Source organism: Rhinoderma darwinii, chromosome 3, assembly GCF_050947455.1.
Source record: "Rhinoderma darwinii isolate aRhiDar2 chromosome 3, aRhiDar2.hap1, whole genome shotgun sequence".
Lineage (NCBI taxonomy): Eukaryota > Metazoa > Chordata > Amphibia > Anura > Rhinodermatidae > Rhinoderma > Rhinoderma darwinii.
In genome coordinates, this window is record NC_134689.1 from 373,234,464 (window position 1) to 373,255,013 (window position 20,550).

General features: G+C 42.4%; 1 protein-coding gene across 7 annotated transcripts in view; it reads right to left on the reverse strand.

Annotated features, from left to right (window-relative positions):
• Positions 1 to 20,550, reverse strand: part of LOC142750019 (serine/threonine-protein kinase N1-like) — a 117,664-nt gene that overhangs the window by 30,836 nt on the left and 66,278 nt on the right. For all 7 annotated transcript variants that reach the window (XM_075858730.1, XM_075858728.1, XM_075858729.1 and 4 more), the window contains 7 exons: positions 18,358 to 18,472; positions 14,261 to 14,406; positions 11,744 to 11,948; positions 8,627 to 8,809; positions 6,343 to 6,452; positions 5,110 to 5,253; positions 1,018 to 1,093 (listed from right to left, as the gene is read on the reverse strand). In XM_075858730.1, the coding sequence (XP_075714845.1) occupies positions 1,018 to 1,093; positions 5,110 to 5,253; positions 6,343 to 6,452; positions 8,627 to 8,809; positions 11,744 to 11,948; positions 14,261 to 14,406; positions 18,358 to 18,472 (979 nt within the window). The remainder of the gene's footprint in view (positions 1 to 1,017; positions 1,094 to 5,109; positions 5,254 to 6,342; positions 6,453 to 8,626; positions 8,810 to 11,743; positions 11,949 to 14,260; positions 14,407 to 18,357; positions 18,473 to 20,550) is intronic.

Here is a 20,550-nt window from a genome sequence, read left to right on the forward strand (position 1 = left end):
TGTGTAGCACTATATACATTGGAGGGGGCTGTGTGGCACTATATACAAGGTAGGGGGGCTGTATGGCACTATACTCAAGGGGGGACTTTGTGGCACTATATACAAGAGGGGGCTTTGTTGCACAATCTACAGGGGGGAACTATCTACAAGGGGGCTGTGTGTGGCACCAAGTGAAGAGGGGGGGCCCAGTCAAAAGTTTGCCTTGGGGCCCAGTCTTTCCTAGCTAAGCCCCTGGCTGGACGTTATGAGATATTAGGATGGAGGTGAGGGTGGATAGGCAGCCGTGAAGAGGTGCGTTTTAAGGGATTGTTTAAATCAGTGAATTAGTATAATAGGAGAGGGAGTTCTAGAAGATAGGGGCAGCTTGAGAGAAGTCCTGTAGTTGTAGAAGTAAAAAGGTTCTAAGAAAGAAGGACAACAAAAGTTTACAGAGGACCAGAGAGGTTAGTTAGTCAGTATTTGTCGATGAGGATGCAAAATGCACACAATGAAATGCATCAGCAAATGTAGAAAAGTACAAACTACTGATATAACCTGCCATGCCAGTCTTGTATTGCCGCATAAACATGTAGATTAGTCATGAATGGGTCTAGTTGTGTGGTTGAAACCTCAATAGAAACAACCACTGGCAGCCATATTGGTTGTCACTCCTCTTTTTCGCTGAGTAGAATTTTTAACTGCTACACAAAAGATGGCGACTTAACAATTTATATTTATAGGTGATTTTCAGGGAAATGCCCTAAAAGTTTATTTTATTTTTGCAAGAATTAGGCTAGGGCTCCACGATGACAGAGATTTCGGTAATTTGCTGTAAAATGGCTGCATTACCACAACTTACGGGCAACTTCAATGTTTTCCTAAGCGATTTTAACAAGGTCACTAGTAACTTTATTTTCTTTAGGAATATCAAAGTTGCCCACCAGCCAAGGTAATGGGGCAATTTTATTGAGAAACACGGTCAATGCAATGGAGTCCTAGTCTTAGTGTTCCTGGTCTAGACATCGAATTTACTGAGACCTTGTTCTTTGGAGAAAATCTTCTTCTGCCGACGTAGTTTGGAGAACCTTTCAATCACAGGATTATAAAATGCCACCTGAAATACAGAACACACAAATGTATATAGCAAAGGAGTATTTGGGCAGCTTGCAGGTACAATGATATAGTATGCTAGTTTTACAATGATGGGACATGAGTCATTATGGCTCATTCTTCCAAGAAAAAGAAGGGTCTGTGCCTTGTTTGCCATCCTTTGTAGGATGGAGGACAAGAGAATAGTTTCCCTTCTTCTATATATTTGCTAACGTAATAGTGCTTGTGGACAGCTACTGCCCCTGCAGTTGCAATGTGGCAGATGGAAGGGCAGTTTAGGTTAGCTCCACCAACCTTAGCCATGGGTGGTGTGAACCTGTATAGAGCTCCTGCCGTCCACACGTCCAGAGCTGCATTCACAATTCTGCTGGTCATAAATGGAAACAGCCAGCAAGCATATTATTAGATATCTCCACAACTGATCCTATAATGCTGTGGGGCAGGTCGTTTTTTAGATTACTGTACTATTCCGGATGAAAAGCCCACAGTTCTCAGATTGCAAATAAACATAAGCTCCGTACAGACACTTAACCAGCAAGGAATGTTGGAAGCCTGGACTATAATACAGGCTATAACTCAGGATCAGTATAAGATAAGTAATATAATATATTTACAAAGTTACTCCACTTTTTATGTAGATTAATTCTATATATAAACTGTAAAATGGTGCTCAAAGGTGGACATACATTTTAACCCCTTATTGAACACCAACACGCCTTTTTAGGTGGTCACCAAGGGACCTTACTTCGATGAATACGCCTTATTACGGCGCATCAGAATGAGCCCAGGGTGTGAGGAGCAGGTGTTCGGCTGTCTGTTGACAGTCGAGCTCCTACTCTAAGGGCTGATTCAGACGACCGTGGCGTTTTTGCGCACGCAAAACACGCTGCGTTTTGCCTGCGCAAAAGCCACTTACCTGCTCCGTGAGGCAGCATCATATGATGCGGGGCTGCGTGCTTTTCGCGCAGCCGCCATCATTATGACACCCCATTCGGATGTTTGTAAACAGAAAAGCACGTGGTGCTTTTCTGTTTACATTCATCCTTTTGACAGCTGTTGCGCGAAACAGGCAGTTCGCACGGAAGTGCTTCCGTGCGACCTGCGTGGTTTTCACGCACCCATTGACTTCAATGGGTGCGTGATGCGCGAAAAACGCTGAGATATTGAACGTGCCACGCTTTTTACGCAGCGGAAAAACGCTGCGCAAAAAGCACGGACTGTCTGTACTGGCCCATAGACTTCTATTGGTCCATGTGTGCCGCGTGAAAACCACGCGACCTGTACGGACGCAATTCACGGTCGTCTGAATCAGTCCTAAAGGGGATAACACCGGACCTGGCAGATAAAAACCCTTAGGCCCTGTTCACACTGCGTTTTTTTGCAGGCAGAATGAAGGAATGAAAATCCTGAAGGAATTTTGAGGCAGATTTTGACCGGCCTGCAACTTCTTGCCACGATTTTCGCTGGGTTTTTCATCTGCGGCCATTGAGCACCGCAGGTAAAAAACACTGTGAAAAATACTCTCTGCCTCCTATTGATTTCAATGGGAGATGAGAGGCGTAACCATGGCAAGAAAGAGCATGCTGTCTTTTTTGATCGGGAGCGGAGGAAAAAATGCCTCCGCCTCCCATTGAAATCAATGGAAGGTAGTTTCGGACATTTTTCTGCGCGGATTCCAAAGTGGTTTCCGCGTCAAAATCAGAGTAAAAAAACTCAGTGTGAACTGGGCCAAAGATGTCACGGTCAATAGCAACTGTGGCATCTAAGTGGTTTACATCTAAGACCTCTACATTCAGCGACCATTCAGGATTGGATCAGGTGGATCTTGCCAAGAAGTTTGCGGTTTCCCTCAGTTCGCACTGAGGTGGCGGTTGAAGAAGGAGAATCTTGAGGCAGTGAAATCCTTTGCTCCCAAACAGTGGGTGATCTTAACCAAGGATGCTTCCAGTCGAGGTTGGGGAGCTCACCTTTAAGATGCCTGGGCTCAGGATATGTGGTCTCGCCAGGACAGCAGAAGATAGTCAAAAATTAGAGCGATAGAGGCTATAAGATTTGTACTACTATATTTCTAGAACAAGTTGAGGAATGCTCATGTCAAGATTAATTTAGAAAAATCTTGTGACTGTCTTCTACCTTAACAAGCAGGGGGTACTCGGTGTCAGCTCCTGGGGACCGAGTGTGCAAGCATTATGGCATGGGCAGAATATCATCTAGCTTGCCTTTCAACTGCCTATTTTAGGGGCAGCGAGAACATTTCCACAGAGTTCCTCAGCAGGAGGATCCTCAGGCCTAGCGAGTGACAGCTCAATCCAACCGTACTTCAGTTGATGGTGGAGAAGTGGGCCAAGATAGAATTATATCTGATAGTGAATGCTTCTAACAAGAAGCTTCAAAGATTGTATGCCTTAAGCAAATTAAGCAATCCAGTTGCCATGGATGAATTTTCCCTCTGCTGGAAAGGGAAATTCCTTTACCTATTTCCACACTTGCCATTAATTATCAGATGCGTGGAGAGGTGGCAGGACAAGGCCAGAGTCTGGGCACAAATTCCCATTTTGGGCCAGGAGGGCATAGTTTCAGGCCATGCTAGTACTTTCCAGTCTAAAATATTAACAGCTTCCCCTGAGGGAGGATTTAATTCTTCAAGCAGGCTTCCGGCACCCAGATTTGAAGACACTTTATCTAACGGCATGGGTGTTGAGTGGTTCAATTTCACTAATCAGGGTCTTTCTCAAAATATTATAAAAGACTCTTTTGTCCTCTCTCAGAAAATCGACTTGTAAGGTCTATAATAGGGCCCGGCACACTTTTTCTATCGGGTGTGCAAACCACAATTTGTCCCGTAGAGAGATTAAGACCTCAGAACTTCTGGATTTCCTTCAGGAGGGCGTTCAGTCTGCCTTAAAGGGTAATACTCTGCGAGTTCACTTTGCAGCTATAAATGTCTGCTTGGTGTTCAAGTTCTCAAACAATCGGCTTTTTAGATGACTCTTCAAAAGGACTTAAAATTCTTAGACAAAATATCAGATCTCCTTGTCCTATCTGGGATCTCGCAGTTGTTCTGAGGCGTCTTTCTTCTGATCCATTCAAATGAAGAAGTGGACTTTAAGTTTCCATCCTTGAAAGTCTTTCTGTTGGTGGCTGTTGTTTCTGCCAATGGAGTTGGGGAGTTACAAGCCCTCTCCGCCCATGAGTCCTACCTAAAGATCCTCCTAGACTATTTGTTTAAGAACGGTATCATCTTTTCTTCCTAAGGTTGTCAGAAGCTGATTTAACCAGATTTACTTAACCTCTTTTTCTGTGGCCGACGCTGAGGAGGAAGTTTATTCTCGCCATCTGTTAGATGTTAAAGGGGCAGTCTGCATCTACTTGCACAGAACAATCAATGCTCATACTAGTCCACTGCGGCCTCTTGGGCAGTGCTTGGTAAAGTACCCCTTCAATATATCTGTCCGCATCTTGGGCATCAGCATGTACCTTCCTGAAGAGGTTCACTATTGGCTGAACATCCCTTAATCTGAACATTTAGATCCCATGGGTGCTGCCGAGAATGAAAAGGAAAGAGAAAATGTACCCACCTGAAATTTTATTTTCCTTGTGTCAGAGGCCGCAAATGCCCACCCAATAAAAATTTTCAGAACAAAATCCCATAGGTGCTGCCTTGGACTTAAGGAAAAGAAAGTTTCAGATGAGTAAATGTTCCTCATATCTGGTATCGCCATAATTGTTCCAGCCCATAGAATAAAGGTAACACGTTAAAAAGCAAAAAACAATGGCAGAATTACTGTATGTATCCCACAATGTTGCCATTAAAAAATACAACTCATCCTGAGAAAAAACAAACCCTCATACAGTTATGTCGATGGAAATTTAAAAAGCTATGGCTCTTTAAATGTGACAATAATAATAATAAAAAAAACAAAAAACTGTGGTTGATATGGGCCAAAATAGCCTGGTCATTAAAAGGTTAATTATATAATTGTAACCAGCTAAATAAATTTGGCTATTTATGTGTGTTACCTCACAGAGAAGAGTTCCTTGAGGTTCCAGTTCTAGATACGTTTCTTTTCTTTGATCATCCAAAAATTCTTCTAGTTTTACATATTTGATAGCACAAAGTGATCGGAAATCTCTCCTGTACACAGAGACCTGCAGCTCACGTGACTGTCGACATATAGAGAAAAAACAATAAGCAATAGTTAGTACAAGTAGTATGAACATTGTTACGAAGGGTTCACTGGCTGCACCCCTGATGCCTGGGTATGACACTATTCATACTGGGTCATGTCATACCTTGACATAATTGACTGATTATATTTTTATTGCACTCTGGTCAGAGAGTCTGACATGGTCTCAATTATGGTTATAATTTATGGTGTTTAATAGAAAATTAATAAAAAACAATGCCTGATGATTATATAGATAGTTCATTTGGACTGGGGTGTTCATAGAAGAGAGAAAGCCCCATAAAATAAATAAAAAAAGAGACTACCCTCTTAGTGCTGGATCATGCCATCAACCTAATGAAGGGACATGAGGGCCTGGTGCTTTTTCTGACCATCTTCCTTGTAAGAACTAGATGATGTGACCTTTCCACCACATATGGGCAAGAGTTGTAAAGCTAACTTGTTTTTGTCCCGTCCCCCCCTCCACAGGCTATATAGCAGCCACAGAGTCTGTCATGGTACATGCACCTTTGCTTTGTGTTACGAGCACAACCTCATACGGAGTGGTAGATACCTGGGCATGTTGACTATATGAAACCTATAAAAAGTACATGATCACATTGCGATCCATAGTATACGATCGATACTACTATAATTATTGTTGTAATAAAGGTGTATGATGAAGGTATATCCAGCACTCAGAATAAAAGTTATAGGGTTTATTAGGTCATGTTAAAACAAAAAGATTAAAACAAAAAAGCTAGCTATGATTAAGGACCTCATTGGTCTGAAACGCGTAAGCGTGGTCCCGGGATTTTCTGTTTTAATCTTTTTGTTTTAACATGACCTAATAAACCCTATAACTTTTATTCTGAGTGCTGGATATACCTTCATCATACACCTCTATTACCTTGATTACCTGCTGTCGACACAGGACCTTATTGGGAATATCTACAAGCACCTGCAGCAATTGGATAAATTTATACCAACTTGCACCATTTAACGCATTGGAAACGCAGTAGATATGTGGTGAGCAAACTTTTTGTAATACTTCCATTTTTTCTATAATTATTGTTGTTAGGCTCACCCGTTCCAGTTGTAGTTTGAAAACCTGATCCCATGTATCTCGTCCTTCTGTCTTCCAAGCAGTCTGCCCGACCACCAAATTATCCAGCCGTAAGACAACGCTGATCTCATCTGAGGATACAATCAATACAAGACAGAATCAACAATCGTATACTAGCATGCCGTGCCGAAACAAGTTTATATGAATACTAATAAAGAGGGGGTAATATATTACAGTACAATTTACCCAACCTTCTTTTAATCCCATTTAAAACATAGCAGACCTAATTTTGGTGGGCTTTCTTTTAGGTGTTAGGCATCCCTTTTGATTGTTCGTAGAATATATCCTACCCAAAATTTGTCATGTGTATGGGCACTATGAGCAATAGGATCAGGCAATGTGGGGGCAGCCTTAAACAGTCAGGCCTTATGCACACCACCATAATCTTTATCTGCAATTACGGATCCGTAAATGCAGATAAAAATACTGATCTATTCATTTCTATCGGCCACGGACACCTTCCCCTATATTTACGGGTATATGTCCAGGGCGTAGAAATGAAACGCAAAAAATAAGACATGTCCTATTTTTTCAATTTACAAAACGTGCTCCTATACTTTTTAATGTGAGCACGGCCCGCAAATGCGGGTGATAGTCTGCGGCCTGTGACCGTAAATACTGCACGGCCCTGCGCATGAGGCCGAAAAAGTTCACCCAGTGTAGCTTTCTGCTTTTCCTACTTCTTCCCCAGCTGTACCATCACTTTTTGTATAATCCAACAACAATTTCTTTTGCACAGGCAGCAGCAGACGATGACTGTCATCAATGCTTGGGACAAAGGAGAATCAACAGTGTTCGATATTTTTTTTGCCTAATCTCCTTTTGATCTCTCCAGGGAAGAACGGTGGCATGTATGCATTTTAATAATGGACATCAATTGGTCTGAAACAGAACTGGGGCCTAGACCAGCAGTTTTAGGTCTAGAAAAATCCAACATGACCAATCACTTTTTCGTGAGATATTGGTCAGTCATCAGCTATCGTGAACGTTATATAAAATTTTAAAACAATCAACAGCCGAAATTGTAGAAATTGGCCATTCCGGCTGACTTTCACCTTATGTATATGCCCATCTTATGTGTATACTTATGAATCTGACAATAGATAAGGCATGGGGCAATAAAGCGAATTTCCACCTTGACATCCACTTTAAAAATATTGGGGAATGAGATACATAATCCAAAATATATGTTACAAACCCTGTATAGATTGATTCTGTAGTCATGAGTTACTTTACTCCCTCTGCCCCGCTATTTGCTAACTTAAGTCCCATTTAAGTTACTACAAATGATCATTCCCGATTATTGCCCATGTAAACAGGGAAGCGATCATATCGGCTGATCACAGTGCAGGCTATAAAATCATGGTTGACAGCAGCACATCTCCCCGTGTAAACAGGGGATGTGCAGCTGAAAATGTTGCAAACTCATGGGGACACAAAGATCGTATTAACGATAGTTCGTTCCCATACAGAAAGCATCTGGCTGTGTTCAATGGCCTGTTAATGAGCGCCAATTGGCGTTCGGTATAGGCAGAAATGTGCCCATGTAAACCAGCCTTTACAGATAGTAGAAGATGAGCCACAGTAAATTGAAGGGAGTAAAACATGATTGCAGGATCAGACTACACAGGGTTTGTTTGTAGTCTGGAATAATTTGTAAAGGTCCTTTTACACAGGCCAATGAGTAGGCAATCGATCCCAATGATTGCCCTGTGTAAACAGGGCAACGATCAGCCGATGAACGAGCAAACGCTCTTTCATCATCTGGTCTGCTGGTTTATGTAGCATTAAATATTATCGTGGTCTTTGATAATGAAAAAATATATTATCGTCGGCAGCACATCTCTCTGTAGACAGGGAGACGTGCTGCCAACATGATGGTAATGTTTGGGGTCGAACGATTGTTGTAACGAATACTCGTCCCCCATACAGAACCGATTATAGCTCCTTGAGAAAGGATCGCCGATCAACAAGCTGTCTCGTTGATCGGCACTCGTTTTTACGCCTCGTATCGGGCCGTGTTATAATACCTTAAGTCCTCATAAGAGCTGTATGTGCATTGTGGCTAAAGATACAGTCAAGCATATTTGTGAAGTTGCTTTTTTTTTATACAATGGAGCAATGTTTGCAAAGGAGGACATACCCTTTAAAGCTTGGAGAATGCTGTTCCCACGAATGATAACTAACAAATATTGTGTATTGTACAAATAATCTATATACTGTATATAAAAAATCTGATACTTACTTGAAAACTCATCGCTACGGCTCAGGCTGGATGCTCGGGAATACATACTCCGTGACGTTCTCGCTTTCAGTGTCTTTCCCTCTAGGGGGCTGTTTCCAGGAAACCAGACAGGGGAGCTCCGAGTGCGCCCCGGGACAGAGTCTAACAGGTCTGTGCAGCCCAAGAGCCGAACCTGCAGCACCCCTGCAATAAGACAGTGGATTTAGAGACATAAATAATAAAATAAATATTGTATTCGGTTCAGTAGAGTTCACTTCACATCTCAAGTATTGTTTTCATATTGTAAATAACAAGAAGACTTATTTTGATCTCAAAGGGATTGTGTGAGATTAGCAAAACTTTGGCTGCATTCTTCCAGAAACTGCGCCAGTCTTCACTTTTTGTAAATGGGGAAGGCTGCAATTCCTGTCACAGCTTTATTGTTTTCTTTATTGACAAGGGTGGCATGGCGACACTTCTCAAACAAAGCTGCCCTATTTTAGCAATTTTCTACTATCCCTTAGTTAAATCATATTCTCTTCTCCAGTTACACCCAAAGCTGCATTTATAATTTTGCTACCTTCTTAGTTTCATACCTCTCAGCAGTGCCCTGCCGGCTTAGTATTTTCTCCTCTACGTGGTATGAAGTAAACATACTGTAATTGCATTGCATTATGGGATCTTAACTAAGTTTTTAGGGAGGGAATGAATCGGCACAGTGCTGACAGATCTTTCAAACAGCAATGCGAGTGGATCTGTGATGCGCCTGGCAGCCATTCAAATAATAGGTGACCATGTAAAACATATTCGCAATGAGTCTTCCAATGCAAGAGTCACTCTTTAATGCAGCCCCCTGTCCTGGGTAATAGAGGGTGGTCCTGAGCAGATGTCAATATGCCCCAGAAAGACAAATGGACAGCGGTTGTCCTAATAGGACATCCCCTTTAAATAATTTTCAGTTTCTCAATGTGATTGAGTTTACCCCTTCCAATATTACTTATTAAAGAGGCTCTGTCACCAGATTTTGCAACCCCTATCTGCTATTGCAGCAGATAGGCGCTGCAATGTAGATAAGAGTAACGTTTTTATTTTTAATTTACATTTACCATCCTCAATGCGCTGCAAGGATTACAGATCTTCTGTCTACACTGCCTGATGCACAAAAAGGTGAAAGAAGGGGGTGTGCGCTGTGGGGTGGAAGCACCAGATAAAGGGCATTTGATAGTCAATTACATTGACGTACAGCATATTCCCTCTAATATTCATTCTGTCTTCTCTCTTTCACAGGTACGATCAGATTATAAGAAGTGGCTCTGGGCACTTGCTCATTTCAAGTCACCGGTTTACTCTGAATTCAGTAACACCAGCAATACCCACACACATACCAAGGTAAGAAGGTCAACAATATCCCTGCACATTCTTGCATATAATATGGCACAGGGCATTTATAATGTACAGAAAGAGCCTCGATCGTGAACCTTATTTTAGTTTTATATAAGTAGTCTCCCAGCATTAAACATATCAACTTAAAGGCTATGTACACCTTTCAGTGTGTTTGGTGCAACTTTGTAATTACCTTTTATTAAACATTATTTTTACTTTTTGAGATACAGCTGCTTTGTATCTTATATACAGAGCATCTGTATCTAGCGGATCCACCTACAATCTATCACATATAAGTTCATAACTTAGATGTGAGCGATAGCGGGTCCTGTTATCATTGATCCCATCAGTCCCTCTTACATGATGGATTCAGGTTGCAGCACATGATACAGCTGCTCTTTATACAGTGTACAAAGCAGCTGTATCTCAAAAAGTACAAATAATTTAATAAAAAGTAATTAGAAAGTTGCACCAAAACTGATACAAATTTTTACAAAAAACAAACAAAACTGTTTTGAAAGGTGCCTTTAAAGAGGCTCTGTCACCAGATTTTGCAACCCGTTCTGATGAGAAGTATCATCCACTTCTCTTCAGAACGCCCAGCTTCTGCCAGATCACTGCTGTGACGTCACTCACAGGTCCTGCATCGTGTCAGACGAGCGAGGACACATCGGCACCAGAGGCTACAGATGATTCTGCAGCAGCATCGGCGTTTGCAGGTAAATCGATGTAGCTACTTACCTGCAAACGCTGATGCTGCTGCAGAATCAACTGTAGCCTCTGGTGACGATGTGTCCTCGCTCGTCTGACACGATGCAGGACCTGTGAGTGACGTCACAGCGTGATCTGGCAGAAGCTGGGCGTTCTGAAGAGAAGTGGATGATACTTCTCATCAGAACGCCCAGCTAGTAAAAGTATTAAAAACGCCCCGATGTACGCACATAATACACGCCCACTTGGACTTTTACTTTTAAACACACCCACTTGGACTTTTGCAAGCCTCATTTGCATAACTACAAAAATGGTCATAACTTGGCCAAAAATGCTCGTTTTTTAAAAATAAAAACGTTACTGTAATCTACATTGCAGCGCCTATCTGCTGCAATAGCAGATAGGGGTTGCAAAATCTGGTGACAGAGCCTCTTTAAGGCATTTAGAACCAATAGAGGGGAGCCGTGGCACAATATTACCCACTCCCTGTGTAATGCCCGATTTTCCGCACAGCAAAATCATTATTCAGCGAGTAGAAGGACCTGCCTCCGGTTTATAACCGGGGAACCAGCCTATTAAAATGGAGTTATTTTCACCAGACAAGCAATAGTGTAAAACTATTATTAGCTATTATTAGCATGATTAATAAAAATATTACAAAGGTTGTCTAATATTGGAAACCCCTACCTGTGTTTAAGCACCCGCCAGCCGATCGCAGGCCGCATAAACCAATACATGGGGCGCACTGAGATTAATGGACCATCCGTGTAGGGCATGGATTAGGTGGAACTTCCAGGAGGAGAACTCTTTGTAGCTAATAGATGGGCTCCTGAGCAGGAGACCCCTCCACTATTACAGCTATTTGCCCTAATAGGGCATATGTAAAGGAGTTACGGTATCTCAAGCATACAACTCCCTTAATAATGTATTTTTCATTTCTGGTTTTCTGCGCATACTACACAATAGGTCTGATATCTGTGAGAAGGTTAGATCTCTGTGTCATTATTGTGAAATATGCATATGAAACACATAGTAATACATTACCTGTGAGGGGAGCAGATTTGGAGAGGGTACTGTATGGAGATGCTGGTGAGGGGGCACCCAGTCTTGTTGGAGAAACACACATGGCCATCTCCTCTCGCAAGAGACATCTCTTGGGGTGGTCATGTGGTAGGTCCTCAAGACACTTGTGCAGAGACTGTGTCAATAGATCTAGCCTCTGCCGAGACTCAACAAGGCGAGCCTGCACCTAATCAGCAATGGAAGAAAGCAAAAATATTAGTTCACCTATGAACTTGTGAACTTTCTTTGAAGGCCGTATGTTCTGCCCATTATAGTTAATGGTCGACCATGCGACTAGCCAAAAAAAGGGTCCGTCAGGAGATGAAGTGGTATGGCACTTTCCTAGCACAGAAGTCAGACTCCTGCCGATCAGACATTGGTGGTATATCCTAATTGGTGGTCCATTCTCATTCAGGGCTGCATTCACAATTCTTTAGGCTGCTGAGCTCACATCTCCCAGCAACCCCTACATATTCAATGTCTCTACAGAGCCTCTCTGGTGATTTGTATTCTTGGAATTGTGCTCTTTGCACCAAACACTGTCCAATAATCTTCTGCAAAAGAAATAAAAGCTAACTCTCCCGGGAATGCAGAACAGCGCATTACATTCTAAGAGCTCAGCTAAGCTGTTAGGCATGTGTCTGTCTAAATACAACTGGTTCTAGTTGTAAGCAGAAGGATTGTGAATTCAGCTCCGGATTACAATACAGGCTGTAACTCAGGATCAGTACAAGATAAGTAAAGCAGTGAATTTACAAAGTTACTTAACATTTTATGTATGCTGTTCTCTAAATATTGTTCAAAGATGAACCTATGTTAGAAATAGCTATGTAATATTGAGTAACTTGTGCAAATACTGTTCTTCACTTATCTTAGGCCATATGCACACGCCTGTAGCCGTGTACACGGCCCGTGATTATGGGCACAGACGGCTGCGGAGTGTCATCCGTGGACTGTCCGCAATCACAAACCCTGCACATACAAGATGTGCGTTGCATCTAAGTAGCCCGGACTGGAAATTACTCGTCCTATTTTTTTTTATGCGGTCCGGGCTCCCGGCCAATGCACGGACCGTGGAAACCACAGAATATAATGTGCCTTATACTATCCGCAATTGCGGATATTATGCAGACCGTAATGCACGGTCGTGTGCATGAGGCCTTATTCTGAATAACAGTTACACCTTATATGCTAGTCACAGCCACTGATTCACTGAAAATGCTGCTGATTTCCTGCTAGCTGTCAGGCTGCATAAGCTCACATCTCCCAGCACCTCCTGCTAGTTCAATCTCGGAACAGAGCATGCTCTGCTGTAGTGAATTGTGTGCGCTTTAGCATTACTGTTAGCATTGATATAAAAATAAAAATAGTATATTTCTACTAAGCACTTCGCACTATGACAGCTCTGCTATTCTGTAAGGCTGCCAGCAAAATTTTAATGCCATTTAAAAAAGTGGATATGATGCATAACTCAAGATCCTTTTAATATATGTAAAGCACAGTATGAGTAAGGTTACTAAACATTATATGTAAATTTAAATTTAAATAGTAAAAGGATGTTTTAGTAATTGGATATGCCGAAAAAACATAAGGATAGGATCGAAGAGTGAAATTAGATTGTACTGACGAGAATGTAATATTAATGATATACATAGCGTCTTAAAGGAGATGTTTGGTTTTAAAAACCCTAGGCAAATACTCTATTAGGGAATTATAAATTAATGGGGGGGGGGGTGCAACACTCATGTTCCTCATTTATTCATTAGTGAGACTGTCTACAAAGAGTGTCTCGCTCTGGAGGACCTAGCACATCAATTCATTACATGAACAGCCCATTAATTTCACAATGAGAACTGTGTAATGCTTAACTTCTCCTGCGGTGGCGCTACAGATTAATTAAACACTTGCTTCCAGGCTCCCCAAAAGATTACAACTGATCGCTGTGATCTGTTTTTATTATCAGGGGATCTTTCTAACAAAAAACGAGGATGTGATCTTGGACCTATTTCATTAGTCTTCATTGGTAGGGCTAATGATGGTTCTTTTCATAAGGAAGGCCTAACGTAGTATAGATGAGGGCTGCGTTCTTCTATTTTACCTTGACCAGGTCCATGAATTGTGGTTTTCAGGAATCACTAGGATGTGCGTCAGTAGAGGAGATAATCTAAATACTTGCAATGATCTGGTTCTATGAAAAGAGTTCGATATGTCCGCATATGACTTTATTAAGGCTGAGATCATTTTTCAATCTTATTCTGTGTGGATTTTAGACCAATGATGTAGAATTTTCTCAAGGACACTATTATGGTACCGAAGGGCGTGTAGAGCAGAAAATATATGGGAAGTGGAAACCACATGAAAAGTAATTGCTCGAGTATGGCTCATTAACTTGGGCCCACAGCAATCAAATGGTGGTTCTGAACTTAATGGAAGCTACTTTTGTGGTCAACCACTCATTGTTCACAAGGACCATTTCAATAAAAAGTCTATTATACACACCTCATTGACCGCACTCTTGTCCTGAGCCTTGACACCTCCCAGCATCCTAAGGGCATTTTCTGCTCCTTCAGACACGGCCCGCTCTATCCGATAGTGGTGTCTCAGTTCCTCAATGTGCATTTCAGTGTGCGATAATTCAGAATTGCCTAGGGAAGAAAAGAGAGCATATTACAATTAGACTAAACCTTTGCATAGACTGTATCTTAGAGGGACTATTTATGAATTCCTGACATATTCTGGAGTCCCTAAAACCAACTGATGGGGAGGGGGGTGTCTCAATGCTAGAAAACCCAAGGTAATTTCATGACGGCAGGGACAATGAGTGGATGGGCTCCATCTTCCCTTTGTCTAATGGGTAGGGATGTAAGCAGGAATTGACCTTTCCTATTAACTCAACATGTCCCAGTAGGGAATATGGTTAGGTATAGGTTCTCTAAAGCAAGCAATATATTTAGATCACCTATACCTCTGTAATTATATATGCTATATGGACAAAAGTATGTGGACACCCCTAATTACTGAGTTTAGGTGTTTCAGCCACACCTATTGCCAACAGGTGCATACATTTAGAAAAATACACCAATCAGCCAAAACATTACAACCACTGAAAGGTGAAGTAAATAACATTGATTATCTGGTTACAATAGCACCTGACGAGAGATATATTAGGCAGCAAGTCCGATCCAGCATCTGTGGGATGTGCTGGAAAAACAAGTCAGAACCATGGAGGCCCCACCTCGCAAATTACAGGAGTTAAGGCTCTTTTACATGGGTCAATTATCAGGCAAACAAGTATTCATATGAACGCTCGTTCCCGATCATTGCTCTGTGCAAACAGGGTAACGATCAGATGATGAACGGGAAAACACAAGTTCAATGCTGAACGGGAAAACACTAGTTCAATGCTGAACGGGAAAACACTAGTTCAATGCTGAACGGGAAAACACTAGTTCAATGCTGAACGGGAAAACACTAGTTCAATGCTGATCTGTTCATTTATGCAGCATTAAACATTATCGTTGTCGGCAGCACATCTCCCTGTGTAAACAGGGAGATGTGCTGCCAACATGATGGAAATGTATGGGGATGAACGATCATGGTAACTTGTGAAAGGAGAAAATGATCATTGATCAGTGTTCGTTTTCATGGACCATATTGTGCCGTGTAATAGGAACTTTAAAGGATCTGCTGCTAAGGTCTTGGTGCCCAATTCCACAGGACATCTTCAGAGGTCTTGGGAGTCCATGCCTCGATGGGTCAGAACTGTTTTGGCATGAGAATACTAGGCAGGTGGTTTTAATATTATGGCTAATTGATGTGTGCGTGTGTATGTATATATATATATATATATATATACACATACACATACACAGTATATATCCTAAAATCAAGCAATCAGTCATGCAATCTCAAAAGACAAACATCGGTAGTAGTAGGGGTTGTACTGAAGAGCTTAGTGACTTATGTGGCACTGTTACAAGATTACACTTTTGCCACAAGTCAGTTTATGACGTTTTAGATTTGCTAGATCTGCCCCGGTCACCTGTAAGTGCTATTAATATGAAGTGAAGCGTCTAGGGTAACAACAGCTCAGCCACGAAACTGTAGACCATGCAAACTCACTAAGTGGGGCCGCCTAGTGCTGAAGCACGTGGCAATAAAAATCGCCTATCCTCGGTTATATCACTCACTACAGAGTTTTAAACTGCCTCTGGAAGTGACATCAGCACAAGAACTTGGCATTAGGAGCGTCATGAAATGGGTTTCCATGGTAGAGCAGCTGCACAAAAGTCTAAGATTATCATGCACAATGCCAGGGTTCAGCAGGAGTGGTGTAAAGCACGCTGCCACTGGACTCTGGAGCAGTGGAAACGTGTTCTCTGGAGTGATCGTTCACATTTCACTATCTGGCAGTCTGATGGAGGAATCAGAGTTTGGCAGATGCCAGGAAATCACTTCCTACCAGAATGCATAGCGCTTTTTGTTGAAAAGATACACCAACACTTTTTGGAAAGCATCTTATTACATTCCATACTGACCGAACACCCAAAGTATCTAAAAAAAACACCCTATATTTCTCAACTTTACAAGAATACTTAGTGTAACCCCAGCAGCGGGCCCCGCATCTGCCAGCGGTCCCCGCTGTCGGGTCTCGTGTCTCTCTTGGCACTTTCTGTCTTCTGCGGCTCACGGCCACCGGATCACTAGTATGCGCGCGCTCTGGCCGCCTCTTAAAAGACCAGTGCGCGTGAAATCTAAAGTTACCTAATCACCCCTGCTGTTTCCCAGGACTATTTAAGGCACCTTCTCCATCTCCCAAGTGCCTGAGCAACGTTGTTGCTAACCCTGTGTTAGTCTGCAAAGTTTTCGTAGCCTGTTCCTGAAACCTGTGCCCGTGACTATCCAGCATCCGTGTCCAGTCCAGTATCTGCGTCCAGTGTCCGTCTCAAGTCCAGTGTAGTATCTGCGTCCAGTGTCCGTATCTGCGTCCAGTGTCTGTGACAAGTCCAGTATCTGCGTTGTGTCCGTGACAAGTCCAGTATCTGCGTCCAGTGTCCGTAAAAAGTCCAGTATCTGCATCCAGTGTCCGTGACAAGTCCATTGTTTGCGTTCAGTGCCCAAGTCAAGTCCAGTGTCCGTGATGACTTCAGTATCCGTGTCCGGTGTCCGCGACGGGTCCGGTTTCTGTGTCCAGTGTCCGAGATCAGTTCTGCTTCCGATAATCCAGCGCAAGCCAGGTTCCGATAAACCAGCACAAGCCTGCTTCCAGGTATCCAACAACACCCTGCCATCCAGGTACCATCAACCAGTGACTGTCCTGTACTACTCCGTTATGGCGGAGTAGCCTAGTGGGTTCACTTCCCCAGTGACTTTACACTTAGCGTTTGATAAGGCTCAGTCGGGAAGTGTCAGAAAGGGGTTGAAAAATGTTTCTTGTCAGGGAGGCACATTTCCTCTTACTTGTCACCTTCACCATCTTGCCTGGAGAAACATCATCTTAAGGCTGGTCTCTATTACTTTTGCAAGTTTATATTCACTTTGAGGTGTTGTCTTATTTTGATAACAATTTTCCATATGCCCTATTAGGGCATATGGACGACATAGAGGGGGTTCTTCTATGGTTGCCTGTGATGAGATAACCCCTTTAAGGAAAATGTGCAGAATGGGGACACTATGCTATAAATGTTCACCTTTTTTCTATATAGGGAAACTCTTTTATTCTTTATTTTTTATTCTTCCCTGTAAAATTTGGGGAAAGACCTCAATATGTTAAATAAGTACTAATGATCCTTGCCCATTGCCCATTGAGGAGGTCCAAAGATGGGCAGATGCATCTCCTACCACCAGTGTCATGTCTATGCCAATATCTATATATATATATATATATATATACACATACACGCTGGTTATCTGAGTCCTACTTCAGAATAAACCCAACCCATTGCCAGAAAAGTAAAAAGTCCTTTAATATAGCAGCCCAGAAATTCTTATAGTCTAGCACTTGTTTCTTGCAAGGAACCGTAGGATCATTTGGAAGATCACACTTTTACAGGGGCCAATGACTGGGCAAACAGTGCTCATAAGACCGCTCATTCCCGATCATTGCCCGGTGTAAACAGGACAACAATCAGCCGATGAATGAGCAAACGCTCAGTCATCGGCTGATCATATATCGTTTATGAAGCACAAAATCTTTTTGTTGTTGGCAGCATATCTCCCTGTGTAAACAGGGACATGTGCTGTCGACATGTTGGAAATGTATGGGGACGAGCGATTGTAGTAACGATCGCGTCCCCATACATTACTGATCTGAGCTCCTTGTGAAAGGAGAAAACGAGCGCCAATCAGTGAGACTGTCTCGTTGATCGGCAGTCGTTTTTACCGCCAAAGTCGGCCGGTATAAAAGGGCCCAAAGACTGAGAAGAGATAACCAATCATGAGGAACTTATGTCTAAAAAATGTGAAAGCAGCAGTTATCCATTACCCTCTTGGTTCATTAGTGCACTATTAAAGGAATTTTTTTAATATGTCTAAAAAAAATCTAGAATATTGTATCTACTGTCTCTCGTAATCACTATCCTCTTTCTTCCCCTTACCTGCGACTCCCCCAGATGTCTCCTGGGCTGCCCTGCGGATCTGAGTGCGTAGGATATGGATCTTGGAGTCACTTTCAGATAACATCAGCTGAGCGGCGGAAAGTAGCTTCTTATCCTGTAATACAATGAGACAACGTTTATTAACCAGAGTGATGCACAGGGAAACTGCACACGACTGGGCTAAACTAATAACCCTTGTTTTATGGAGTTGTGCCCACTTGAAGGCAATGTATCATCAAAAAATTATATATTATTTCAATTAGGTTTTTATTATAAATATATTTTTTAAGCATTTTTAGTGCTGTTTTTTTCTTTTGTATCCCGATAAAGAACAAATCTTAAAATATTCCAGTTTTCATACTGGCCAGTAGTCACAATTGGCGGACACTTCCTGCAGCTCACTTGTCAGCTTTGCTATATACAGTGGGACAGCATGAGCAGAGTCATCTCATTATCATTAGAGGGTGGGTGAGTTAATTAGTTCTATTATACTGCTAGAGACCTATATAAATCAGGATAACAACCCTATACACGCACAAATAAGGCTCCCGTGTCACTCCCTGGTCTCTGGGGAATGGGCTGTAGTCCATCACTTCCTGGAGACTGTAATAATCTTATATTTCTTTGTTAATTGGCTCCCATTCATGTCAGCTCCCATAAAGTATACAGACCCTGCTACAGACAATACTGGAAGGAAGTGTGTATCTCCACAATATAGCCACCACCAGGACTGTTTTAAAAAATAAATAGTTACCACATTTTAGGAATAAACACATTATTTATCTTCTACAGACTCATAAAAAAATTAAAAATACCCTAACCCTAATACATTCCCTTAAATAATTGATACATGCAAATCTGATACAATAAACTAAATTTCTCTGACTACAATCCATAACTCCCAACCATCCTGGATTCAGCGGGACAGTCCCGGATTCCAGGCGGTATCCCACTGCCCTGGGCCGCCGGTGGTTTGCCCCGGTGTCAACTGTATTTGCATTTTTAGCATTCACTGCTCAAACATTCACTGCGTGTAGCGGTCGTGAGATGCTCGGCACAGTCAGGCGCGATGCAGTGACGTCATCGCGCCTGTCTGCCCAAGCCACTCATAGTACAGAGCGGAGGGATCTCATCCACCCAGTGTGGGAATGGGGCTAGGTAAGTATTTATTTTATAATTTTTTTATTAGGCTCTATGGGGGCATTATACTGTACGGTGGCACATGCTAAGGGGGCATTATACTTTATGGTGGCAGCTAAGGGGGCATTATACTGTATGGGGCAGCTAACGGTAAATTATACTGTATGGGGGCAGCTAAGGTGGCATTATACTGTATGTGGCAACTATGGGGAATTATACTGTATGTGACAGCTAAGGAGGCATTATACTTTATGGTGACAGCTAAGGTTGCATTATACCGTATGGTGGCAGATATAAGGTATTATACTGTATGGGGCAGCTGTGGTGGCATTAAACTGTATGGGGAAACTGTAGGGACATTATATAGTATGGGGCAGCTATAGGAACATTATACTGTATGGGGCAGCTGTGGGGGAATTATACTGTATGGGGAAATTATGGGGAATTATACTGTATGGGAGCAGCTAAGGGGGCATTATACTGTATGGTGGCAGCAAAGCAGACATTATACTGTATCGTAACAGCTAAGGGGGTATTATACTGTATGGGGCAGCTATTGGGGCATTATACTGTATGGGGGCAGCTATAAGGGCATTATACTGTATGGGGGAAGCTATGGGCCATTATACTTTATGGTGGCAGCTGTGGGGGCATTATACTGTATGGGGGCAAATGTGGGGACATTATACCGTATGGGGCAGCCATAGGAACATTATACTGTATGGGACAGCTATGGGGCATTATACTGTATGGGGGCAGCTATGGGTGCATGATACTGTATGAGAGGATTTGTGTGGGCATTATACTGTATGGGGGCATCTGTGTGGGCATTGTACCGTATGGGGCAGCTATGGGGAATTATACTTTAGGGGGGAATTTGTGTGGGCATTATACTGTATGGGGGCATCTGTGTTGGCTTTATACTGTATGGGTGCATTTATGGGGCATTATACTTTATGGGGCAGTTATGGGGGCATTATACTGTGTGGGGGCAGCTATTTGGCATTATACAGTGTGGAAGGTAATATGGGGTATTATACTGTGTTGGGCAGC